Source organism: Lissotriton vulgaris, chromosome 6, assembly GCF_964263255.1.
Source record: "Lissotriton vulgaris chromosome 6, aLisVul1.2, whole genome shotgun sequence".
Lineage (NCBI taxonomy): Eukaryota > Metazoa > Chordata > Amphibia > Caudata > Salamandridae > Lissotriton > Lissotriton vulgaris.
This window is the reverse complement of record NC_141694.1, coordinates 388,316,336-388,329,349: the sequence shown is the minus strand read 5'-3', so window position 1 is coordinate 388,329,349 and position 13,014 is coordinate 388,316,336. Positions and strand designations below refer to the sequence as shown.

Below are 13,014 nucleotides of genomic sequence, written 5' to 3'. Positions count from 1 at the left end.
TGCTGAGCAGAGCAAAACAATATGGCATGTCCCCAGCATGCTGCTCAGACAACATTGGAGCCTACAGAAGAACCTCTGGTGTTGCAGTTCCATTGTAGTGTTGAATATCGCTGCGTACTGCAGGTAGTCCTCCAGTAGTGGAGGACTACCTGCAGTAGTGGAGCCTTCGCTGACCTAATGGGCAGAAGGGATACCCACTCGGGGCTAAATATTTTAATAGTCCCTTGCATCATCTGTGCTGAAGGGCTTTACAATCCTTCATGAAACCACTCTCCTTAAGATCTCTGTGCATTTGTAACGAGGACAGTATACGTGTTATTGCAAAACCTTTATGGAGAAGAATGACTGCCAACACATAGGAATACTTACGACTTCTACATGCATTTGGGCCAAAAAATGTACTAGAGGCAGATCAATGCCCATATTAAGAAGAGCTATCTGCAATCTCCCTCTATCAACCTAATCAAATGCAGCTGTTAAATCCATAAAACCTAGATGGATACTACCAGCCATGGCAGGTGTATATTTAGAGATCAGTAGGTGGAGATTGAGACACTGCTTAACAGTACCAAGGCCTTGCCTGAAACCATACTGCACAGCTGAAAAACACCCCTTACACGTTACGCAAAACTCCAATCTTCAAGCAAAATTCTTCTCATAGGTTTGCATGTGATGCCAATTAACAATATTGGGCGGTAACACCAGGGTTCTTGCCTGTTTCCCTTTTTTAAAATAGGTATTGTAGTGGATTAGGACCACGCTTTTGGAGGACCTTCAATTGGCACACTTCTCAGAACGTTAGTCAATAAGGGGGCCCATAGCTCAGGATTGTCTAAAGAGAGATCCGTTTGAACTCCATCAGGGCTAGAGGCCTTGTTTCTCTGAGTGCGACTCAGCGTTGGGAAGCTCCTTATATGAGGGTAGATCTATGGGTATATTATATCATAACTGTGTAGAAAAATGCAATTCAGGATGACTATCTTTGGCACCTTCACTAAATAGGTTTAAGAAATGATCAGGCCAATCTTGAGAAGGAATAGTGATATCATTCTGTGTTTTCTGATCAGCATAAAAAAAACAGATCATTTACAGTTTTCCAAAACATATAAAGATCTTTGCTACAGCTTGCTACATAGAGTTTATCCCAGGCTTGAGTTATATCACTTTTTCTCTGTAAGATAGCCTGTTCATATTAATGTCTAAGCCAACGTACCAGGTCACTGTCACATGGAATCTGCTTAAAGGCATAGAAAATATTTGGATGGGACTTGGAGCATTGACTATCATACCAAGAATACAGTTTACCTTTTGTGGTTTGACAGTCAGGTAGTTAATAGAGTGGCCCCCAGATTTTATAAGTAATTCCTCAAGTATCATGTGGGAGTCCACAGTAGCTCACCTGAGCATGATCCCCTTATTTCTATTATAAGTGGCTGACGTGTTAAAGACCACAACTAGAGTTTGTTTAGGTTTTCCAATAACAAAAAGTAATGATAAAGGGAAGTGATCACCTTCCTTTGCGGCCCATGGACCTTGCAGACATCGTACCTGTGTTTGTTTCTTTTAAGAGTGTCAAACACCACCGGTTGCAGCAGCATGGACTCTGCTCTATGGGGGCCGGGCGATTCTTTTAAAGACCATTCACTTGTTAATGAGGCTTTGTTGTAGTTCACCTCTTCTTAGCGCCCCTACACCTCCACTGACTGAGTGGAGATGCAGAGGAGCTAAGAAGAGGTGAACTACAACAAAGCCTCATTAACAACTAAATGGTATTTTAAAGACCTGTGAAGTACTGGGGTGCGGCTGGCTGTGTGTGTGCCTGGGAAGCTGTCTCAGCCCGGGCTGCCACACACACAGGGTGAGGTGACAGAGGGTGATGAAGGGCAGCAGAGAGTGAGAGCTGGGACAGGGACAGACAGATGAGGCAGAGACAGGGAGACAGAGAAACACAGAGACAGGGAAACAGGACAGACAGAGACAGAGACAAGGAGACAGAGAGACAGGGAGACAGAAACAGAAAGACAGAGACAGGGGGATGGAGACAGAGACAGGGATACAGAGACAGGGAGACAGAGAGGCAGAGACAGGGAAACAGAGAGACAGGGAGACAGAAACAGAGAGGCAGAGACAGGGAGACGGAGACAGAGACAGGAAGATAGGGGGGCAGGGAGACAGAGACAGGGAGACAAAGATAGAGACAGGGGGACAGAGGGACAGAGACAGGGAGACAGAGACAGGGAAACAGAGAGACAGGGGAGGGAGACAGGGAGAGGGAGTCAGGGGGTGCGAGACCGAGGGTGACCGAGGGAGGGAGTCAGGGGGGCACAGAAGGAGGGGGGTGGGAGACAGACAGAGGGGGACAGACAGAGGGAAACAGAGGGAAGAAGGTGGCAGACAGAGGGAGACAGAAGGAGACAGATATAGGGAGACAGAGGGAGAGAGAGGGAGACAGACAGAGAGAGGAAGAGAGAGACAGAGACAGGGAGACAGAGTCAGAGAGAGGGAGAGACATAGAGGGAGAGAGAGAAGGAGACAGACAGAGTAAGACAGAGGGAGACGGAGAGAGAGAGAGAGAGAGAGACAGAGGGAGGGATATATATATATATATATATATATATATATTACATATATATATATACATATACATATATACATACATACACATATACATACATACGTATATATATAAATATACATATATATACACACACACATACAAACACACACACATCTACATAGCAGGTCTGGTGGCTCAGTGGACGAAGGCGTCCATTGCATGGGCCTGTGTTCAACCTCATGGTCATAGTTTTCTTTTTTGCTATAGCCCGCCCCCTCCCCCACTGACCCAGTCACCACCGGTGCGGCCCTCAACCACAAACCACACTGTAAATTTGCCCCCAGAGAGAAAGTTTGTGAGTACCCATGACTTAAACAGTTTGGGCTATAGCAAACAAAGGCTAGTTGGCTGGTCTCTTGACTGAGCAACAGGGACAAAACATAAAGTTCAGAGCACCTGCCCTCTGCTAGAAAGGGTCCTAAACACCCCCCGCTTCACCCTCCAAGTGGTTCACCCAAGGTACTAAACCATTGGAAGTGGTGTTAGAGGCGATGCTCCTGTCTAACCCTAAATCTTGAGACTTAAAAAAAACTGTCACCAAAAGTCTCCTGAGAAGCAGCACAAGACCAAAACCTAACAGCCAGCTGATCAGCCCGCGATGCATCGCTGGTCAGCCTGACTTCGGGGTTGCTCCAACTATGTTCTTCTCCACAGCAGCAAATCTTGTCCAGCGGAACCGCTCAGTGAAGCTCTCTGGCATCATGGAGCCCTAGTCAGTTAAAGCCTGCTGCTTTGTCCCTCTGGAGATTTTCAACGTCCCAAAAAGTTGGAAGGTAAACATTTCACACAACTCTGTCCACCAGCTCCCCTACAAGATGCTTCCACTTGAAGCACAACCTGCTGCCTTGCCCTGCTAAACTCTACCTTCTCAATAACATTTCTCCAAAATGTCTTCAAAGTCCGATGGTAATTCATGTAGCTGGCCTGCGAGCCATCACAGTCAGCCTTAACTTTTAATTTTGGCTCAGTCTCACGTAAACAGATAACCAAAAATGATGCTTTGATCTTTTAGGCAATATTTATCATTAAAAACATAAAAAATCCATAACTCTGGTTCTATTGATTGGACTTAATTGTGTTCATTGTGTATTTGTATTCATTAAAATTCTATCTATTTTTCGAAATTGGTTTGGGATTTTTCTTATGTTGTGTTGTCACTTTATTACTGTTTGAATGATGCAAAAAATACTTTACCCATTGCCTCTAAGTTAAGCTTAATGTCCAAAGCTACCAGAGGGTTAAGCACAGGTTAGCGACTTTTGTGGTTCACTCTGACAAGAATTGTGGTTGTTCCTGGAGTAGGAGCTTCACCCCCTCAACCAATAACCCATTTTCTTACACAAAGCAGTTATATTTGAACCACAGCACTTGCTTATTAAATACTTTCCATGTGTTCAATTTATTTATACAAATGAAAGTTCCTGAATTCTGAGATTTCAGGGAGGAAATTAGGCAAGCCTACCTGGAAAGGCGTTGACCTCTTGTTTGCTTGATAAAATGTGTTCTGCTGGTAGCTTTAGAGTAAAAACCACAGGTACTATTGATGGACAGAATATGTTGGATTGTGAAAATATGCAAACATTTAATTGAGGGTTATCCAGAACCACTCCCCCACTCCCCGTTGCAGCAGACAATAATTTCTTATCGGGCTGCACTTAAGAGCAGAGTGTACACAGTGATTCAGAGTTTGAATATCCAGGGTGATTAGAGTGTTCTATCATTTTTGTGATTATGTGATTTTTTGAGTATATTCCCTTCCCCAAAGTTGATGGTGGCTTCTCTTCTATTGCCTTCTGCTGAGCATGATTCCCACTTCTTCTAGAACCCTAATTACATTGTTGTTAGCCTCTTCTTGGTGGATGGTGGGTAGGTATGGATTTGAACTTGACTCAATATGCACTTTTTATGGTTGCAAATATGTATATTTGTATGGGTATTTGTATGGTGCAAACCTAGACAAAAGGCAGCACAGTATTTTACAGGCACCCACAACCGTGAAACTATTTTCCCATTTTGTAAAGAAAACTTCAATCTCATGCTAACAAGTGTCTTGGGATTATGAAGAAAGAGATCAGAATCATTGCCTCCTGGCAGAGTGACCTTGCTCCAGATCTTGTATTAAAGGCCCCAATACACACATAGAAAGATAACAAACCCTCAAAGTGGACAAATGTTCAGAAAAAAAAGCAATGCTGTGCAGAGCAAAACATTATAGTATGTCCCCAGCATGCTCCTCGGACACCACTGGAGCCTACAGAAGAAGCTCTGGTGTTGCAATTCCATTGTAGGGTTGAATATCTCTGCATTCTGCAGGTAGTCCTCCACTAGTGGAGGACATAGCCTCCACTGACCTAAAGGGCAGAAGGGACACCCGTTGAGGGCTAAATATTTTAATAGTTCCCTGCAGCATCTGTGTTGAAGAGCTTTACAATCCTTCATGGAACCACCCTCCTTAAGATATCTGTGCATTTGTAAGTAGGACAGCATATGTGTAATAGTAAAACCTTTATGGAGAAGAAGGACTGCCAACACATAGGAATACTTGCAATTAAAAACAGCAACTTACTTTCCATCCATTCAGTGTTGGCTGGATCAGCAACCCATTTGGCTAGTACATTTTCTTCTCCTTTGACTTGAATGTCTTCTCTTAGGAGTGAAACAAAAATAGGAAATCTTTAGCAGATCCAAATCACTCAATGTACACGTTTGTAGACACTGAGTTAATCATTAAATAAATGCAATAAACGATATCATAAGTTAATAATATTTCATAATATTCCTATACATTGCTGCTTCATAATCTTTATATTCTTGAATGCCATTTATCAGTGTCTGTTGCACATTGAGCTATTTTAAAATTATGAAAATGTTTATTGTATAGTTTGCATATATTTTCTCCACTTTTGAAGTACTATTTTAAAATCATATATAAATATTAAATGCTTTTGTTTACATACATATATATTCAAACTATTTCTTTACAGTATATTTAACGCTTACATTAAATAAAAAGATTAGTAGGGATATATTTCCATGGACACAGACCTACTTGATGGATCGTCCAAGCCCTCGAAGTTTAAGTGGCTGTCTGTAGCTACTTCTTGCGTACCTTATGAAAACAAAAAGGTTGCACATCATGAAATAATATATTTCTAGCTCCCTCATCATAAAACTTGTTTTACATGCTGTCCACATAGCAACAGTAACTGTTGGATTCTGTTAAATTATTTTAGTTGTCCTATTTTACTTTTCTAATCAATGTTCCCTGGGGCACAACAACTGGGACATCATTCTGCTAAACCTTCTTGGGACAGTCAAAGTAAAACCTTACAAAATATATAACTTGATTCCATAACTTCTCTGAAGACTCATATGCCTACAGCATATGGAAAAAGACAGATTTAACCAGTCGCTGAGGTCCGTCGCATCACTGCTTTGCAGCAGTGAAATAAAGGAAACATAAAATGTTAATAACTCAAGGTTATTATCATTTTATTTTTTATTCAGCTGCTGCTTTGCGGGCAGAGCTGCTCCGATGACAGAGGAACAGGGGAGGAGTGGTTTGACCACTTCTAAGTGTATATGAATGTTTGGCTGGCCAGTCAAACCATCATGCGCACTTTGCATGTTCTCCACCCTGCCTAGGTGGAGAACATGCCCAGGCTCCCATTCCCTAGCTAACTGCTGAACCACAACGATCAGATCAATAACAAGACGGCATTGTAGGGTTGTGATTATCAGGGAAGCCTGGGCATTCTACCTGGTTCCTGTGCGGCTGGGAGAGAAGACAGGGGAGAGACACAGCAAAAGGTCAGTTTTTCTTCTTTTCACAACTTCTTACCCCCACCCAACACCCCACCCCGATCCTTGCCGGCCGCCACTGCATTTAATGGTCGATAAGTGGAAGTGAAATGAACATTGACATAAAAGATGGGATAAATGAGGACATTACTAGGTAACATGATATGTTCATGAAGCAGAGAGATACTATAGTCAGGTGACCTCTTCAAGGACTAATGGCTATCAGAAAGAAAACCGTAACACCTTACAGGAAGCCACTGAAATCAATTTCTATCCCGTGTGCCAAAATAGAGAGTATTATTCCACCTCTAGGAAGGAAGTTGGATATGTTTTACCTAAACTTTTACCTCTTAGTGGCAGTGGACTAAACACTTACCTCTTCCTGCCAGTGGAAGAATTTATACCACATTAGGCAAGTGTAATTTAGTTACCCATATCACCATCCAAATAAACATGACTTACTGCTTTAACTAACAACATGGTTCCCACCATCTGTTGGCACCCAAGGACAGCTAACAATGAATAGCTATAGAACCAACCCTGGTTTGTAGTTCTGGGGGGTGGGCCGCATCAATTAAAAAAATGCAAACTGAGGGGCCGAGGAATTGAATAGAAGAGCAATCATTTATGCACCTGGGATGGCCTTCTTCACAGAGGGGTGGCAGGGGGAGAGAGGAAGCTAGAAGACCTCCAGGTGAGTGGTGTGGTGCATAGCGATGGCGACTGCACTGCAGGGAGCACAGAACCCACTCCTTCTGGCCAGAAAGATCCCCCAGTCAAGACAAAGCTTTGTCAGAGATGGGGTAAATACCCTGAAAAACTGCACTGCTGTGCTTCTTTCAATCGGACCCTGTGTAACGACTCAAATTTCCCAGAGATAGGAGACTATGCCACTTCTGTCAAAAGGGCGCAATATGCTTTTGCACCCCTAGCCACAGTTTAGCCTCGCATCACTATTTCTCCTTTCTTCCTCCCACTTCCTTCTCCTTGGTGAATTAGTTTTAGTTACAGAATACAAGTTTCTTTTCAAGTGGTTTGGGTGGAGGGTCTGCACGGTAGGGGAGATTTACATCTAAGGTGTACCTTTGCTGGTACAAGAAAATGAGTAACAGATACAAACCTTTGAAACAAATATTACTTGGCAAAAAGTGTGACATTGAAGATATCAGATAGAGAAAACGATGTCTATCGCAATATAGTTGATTGGAAAATGGCACATCGGAGTTCCTCAAAACTTCATAATATATCCTTGACATTTTCTGGAATTAGGTAAAAAGTAGGGTGGACAGGACCTGCACCACAACGGAAAATATACATTGAAGACAGATCGGGTGGCGCGGACTCCATCTCGGGTGAAGAACAGAAAAGGACAAAAAAACAGAGTCTTAATTGTTTATCTGTTGGAAATATTATTTTATAATTTGTTTTTTCACCAGATACATAACTGCTTTCACAGTTCTACTGTGATATCTGGAAGTCCTCCTAGCTATTGAAACTTACTTGTGGAAACTGTTTTATTCCATGTTATGGAGGGGTTTGTCTTCAAATTTAAAATGGCCAGAATGGATTGTAAACATTAACATCTGCTAGAGATCAAGAAATCCAGAAGAGTGATCAGAAATTCACCCCTACAAATGAAGGATGTGCCCAATCTTGCAACAATGAATGAAGAGGTGTTGGTTTGGCTTGAGATTTTAGAGGTAGACTTCTTTAAGGTGATCACATGTATGAAAATGTCATTTGAAGTTGGCTTAAAATTAGCATGATGGAAACTAATCAACCAAGACATACCGAAAATGTGAAGAAGATATTCAAGATGATCAAGTAGGTAAAGAGGCGTATGAGGGCTCAATTATGAAGTTGGAATCCCATATTGCAATTCTTTGTGAAAGGAAAACTGGAAATAAGGGCAGAGGATGCTTATGATATTCTTGCAGCATAATCTCACAGGAGTAGAAGTACAGGAGAGGAAAAAGGGTATCCACAAGGGAAATGTAGATCACGGCTGAAGACTAAAGGCAACAATTGGGTCACACTAAACTTTTAGTAATAAGAAGCGAAGAAAGTCAAGGGAAAGAGGGAAGTCAAATATTTTCAATTCACATATGAACAGGGCAATGTTCAAAGTTTTAAATAAACTGCAGGTGATCTACAGCTACAGATCAGTTTAATATTTGGAGGAGGGTCTGGTTGTTTCCTGTGGCTTGTGTGTGTCTGACAACAGGTTAGTACACTCACATAAGGTGGAAGAACACATGTAATTGAAGGATGTTTTAGAGACGAAGAAGAGGGGTGAGTGTTTATTCCGGGAATGTTTATGGATAGCCAACAAGATTAAAAGGGGGTTATGAAGAGATACATACCTAGAGGGCACTTAATTTAAATTTCTGGATACAGCTCTTCACATATTTGGTCCACCAATGTAGGTCACAGCCAGTTCCATCACTGTTGCTTTTATGTACCAGTCAATTTCTGATGAATACGATGTCACTACATCTAAAACGGCATTATGCTACTGCAAGAATATTACTGATTAAGAGTTAATGAAACTGTCAGGATTTACTGACAATAATGAAGAATCAGTAGACTCTAGAAGAACAGTAAGGAAACCCTCCTTTAAATAAGTAGTGTGGCTCAAGTTATTTTTTGTTTAATCCAACATACATCTAAGGACATCTTGGAACGGCAGAGTACAACAGCATGCAAAATAACTAAAACCTTGGTGTACATATGATCTTATTTTCAAGGACTTCCTTAATTTCCCAAAAATTATTTTAGCTGTCAAGTTATTGCAAAATAATGAATTGCCATTATAAATTGTCACCGTGAATGGTTGTTTAACTGAGATATATATGTATATATATACACTGCAATTTCAAATTTAAATAAAGATGTGAAACAGCAAATTATGACACTGTGCACATACCTACAACGTCCTTCAGGTCATTGACCAACAGCAGTACATGTTACATTTGGTCAGAACTGCCACCATATTTGCATGAGGATATGGCCTATTCATATCAACTGTTAAACCCATTTTGTCAAATTGACACATGTGGTTGGGGTAGAGGACTGATGCTCAGTTAGAATGCCCATGCCCATAGCAGTTGTATCTACCAGAAACCCTCATGGGTGATAAGCGGCGCTATATAAATCTACAAACTTACTTACCCTACTCCGTCAGCAAGGGAAGCACACATTTTTCTGGCTATGTATAAATGCCGGAGGTATAAGTGAATCAGCATTTTCTGGGTCTCTACTGCCTAGTAAATTCAGTGCTTTGCTACAAGGTAGATGAAGCTTGTACTCCTCTAAATTAGAGTCACAACTCCTATGATTTCCATCAGCCAAGAGGGTCACCAGTACAAACAACTCCCTAACACTGCAGAGTGGCATGATTGTGACAGATCAATGTTGCACAAAACAATTAAATGAATAACAACTAAATAAAAAAAATTGGATTGCGGGTAAGTAAGCAAAATAGATAAGATTTTATGTACAGATGTAAAACAAAGCTTAAACTATAAGGAGAGGAAGCACAGTTGTGCAAGATCATACCTTCTTCATCAACAGAAACATTCCTTATTATTACTGGAGTGGAGTACGTTGGAAGTATCAAAGGCAGATTTGATGGCACAGCATAGCCACATGGCACAGGAACTGAATATCCACTTGGTACCCAGGGACCAGTGCTTTCTTGTTGGCAATTTAGTTCTTGAGGTAGGCTTTCATCAGTGTCTTGCAGAGGTGTGATATCAATAACTGAATATGGGTTAACTTTGTTTCGTGTACCTTCTTTCTTGATTGGAGCTATTAAAAGGAATTAAATGAATTAAATATGCAACATATATTAATTATATAGAACAAAGATACATGGTTTCCTGGGCACGCAGCATCTATGTTGTTTAAAATAAATTGCACACAGCACCATTCAGATCATTCAACCTCAGAAGGTCTTTAGGCCATGTGGGGGTCTTTCTACTTTGCTTAGTATTTTTTGGTAGTAGGCCATTCTGGCATTCAAAGTTTCAAGTGACACTAGTCTAGGTCATGTTTCTCAGTCAAGCGTTCGAGTCTTGAATTAGTTAATCAATTCAGCTATTATTTTGGATTCTAATTGGAGTTTATTAGCAAGTTTAAGAGCAGATCAAAAGAAGACAAACTAACATATATTAATGTTATAAATAGATTTGTGGTATTTGTATATAACACACACACACACACACACATATATATATATATACATATATATATACATATATATATATATATATATATATATATATATATATATATATATATATATATATATATATATATATATATATATATATATATATATTCATCAATAAGGATATATATAGCTATTTAGGTATGTTTGTTGGATTTGTATATCACAAACCTAACTATTCAAGGTCAAAGAGCTAAGACAATTGATGTTGAAGGGTGATGCTTTTGCAATTTATTATTAACTACAGCCATTTTCCTCACACCTTTTAAATATTTTAATTTCAAATGATCAGGGTTGGTCACTAAAACATTTTGTTATGATAAAGAGGCTGCATTTAACTTACCTACCTTAACACATAGGGCTAGGCAGAAAGATTAAGCAATCCCAGACAGGATTCTGACAACCTTGCCCTCATTAGTGAGGTGCAGATGCAGTCATATGGCACAATGAGCATGGTACCTGAATATGTGTGTGCTGATCGCATTTAGGGTATCGTAAAAAAAAATCAACAAGGTGATTGAAGGAATGTTTCAATTTATCCCAGACACTAGTAATCTGGCCACATCCCAGTCAGTAATTTTTTATCCACTCTAGACATAGAAGAGTAATTGCAACTGAGTGAGTTTAATCCAGGTATTTCCTCAATTCATGTGTTAGTTGTTTCATAGTCAGATTCAGGAAATCAAAATATATATAGCACTGTTACAAAACAAGACATGTCTCATTCTTTCATTCTGTAGGTGCCCATTAACCTTAAGACCTATTTATCCCACCCATGTTCCCTCGATATTTTCAAAGTCTAGCTACCTCCAGTCTTAAGCGAAAAAATCCATTCCTCACATTTTAATTACAGTCTGCCTTGTGGCTCAGTTGAAGCCAGTGCATAACATGTAACCTCATCATTACTTACTCTACTATTAGACTACATATATAGATCACCTTGATGAACTAAAAATGGGATTATGAGGTTCTCCCTATTAGGTCCACCCGTCCTTACCTGGAGTTAGCAATCCTAGGCCATTTAGTTACCCTAAATGGAGAAGTTAACATGAGTTAAGGTGGAAACTGGAGGTTCCCCATCTATTCCACGTCATTCAGCAACTTCACACAGCATTTCCCACTCTTCTCTACCAACTTGTTCATTGAGCCAGGCCACGGTCATTTCCAAAGTATTTATAGACCTCACTGGGGAAAAATAGGAGTGATAATACCATAAGAGCAGACCCTATATCATGCAGAAACTACATGAGTGGAGCCCAATCTCCGAAAAAATTACTTCAATATGGTTTGTATTTATCAATCACATATTAGTTCTAAATCTGTGCCTCTAAACTATCCTCTTTCAAATTCCAAATTGAATACCAGTTTGGGCATCTACAGGCAAAAGAAGAAATTATCATTATTTCATTAGCCTAATTGTTTAGGCTTCGCAGTGTTAAATTTTCTGGAGACACAGAGTTTGTTTTTCTTGACTCGCTGACCTAAAGGACTTAGTCAATGCACCTACATGAATCAAAGAATGTTTGACTGCAACCCATAAGGAGCATACTGAGCAATGTTTGCATAAAGTGCATTTCAGATGACAGTCAGATCCATGAGGCATGGCAGGTACTGTTAGTGAAACACCTAAACCTCTTTCATAACTATTTTTCTATTTTATTAACAGTTGGCAAATCCAAATCAGTTAACAATGACACATATGCATTGGCAATGTACATACAATAACAAGGATGATACTGATTGTATAGCTTATGTAAAAAAAAGATGCCATATCAGGTAAGAGTCCATGTACAGAGGTTGAAAGCGGGACGCCCACACCCCAGTCCACCAGAGATGTCAATCGCATTGTGCTCCCATTGCACTGATAGCTTCACAGAAATGCTGGCTAAGTGACAACATCACAAATCATTCTTACAGTGGATTAGGGCAGGGTGTGCTGTTGGGTGCAACTTGTGAACTAGTGTTGTGCTTCTTGTCTGTAGTAAGGGTTGTGTCTGTACGAAGAAGATAGGAGGTGAAAGGCTCCCAAATATCCCGGGGACGGGCATTTAGAGTCAACAATTCCCAACATGTCGAAAGTTGTTCATGGCAGTAAACTATGTCCTTAACCCAAATTTTAAGTTTAGGGGGCCATGACATACCCCAGTGAATGGCAACTCTGTGCTTTGCGTGGAGGAGTGTCAAGGCGACCAGCTTACGAAACTCACTAGGCACTTCCTTCATGTAGCCCAACAGGCTACATGAAGGAGGCAGTGAGTGGAGAGAGGGGAATAGCCACACCCACGATCGTAGCTATTGTGCGGAAGACCTCAATCCAAAATGCTGTGACTGTCGGGCAAAGCCATGTCAAATGCATCCAATCTGA

The 13,014-nt window shown here is 40.6% G+C and overlaps 1 protein-coding gene across 3 annotated transcripts in view; it reads right to left on the bottom strand.

Moving 5' to 3' along the window:
• ARHGEF10 (Rho guanine nucleotide exchange factor 10) overlaps positions 1-13,014 on the bottom strand; it is an 888,980-nt gene that overhangs the window by 712,543 nt on the left and 163,423 nt on the right. For all 3 annotated transcript variants that reach the window (XM_086926411.1, XM_086926413.1, XM_086926412.1), the window contains exons 4-6: positions 9,977-10,228; positions 5,663-5,726; positions 5,184-5,263 (exon numbers count right to left, since the gene is read on the bottom strand). In XM_086926411.1, coding sequence (XP_086782537.1) covers positions 5,184-5,263; positions 5,663-5,726; positions 9,977-10,228 — 396 coding nt within the window. The remainder of the gene's footprint in view (positions 1-5,183; positions 5,264-5,662; positions 5,727-9,976; positions 10,229-13,014) is intronic.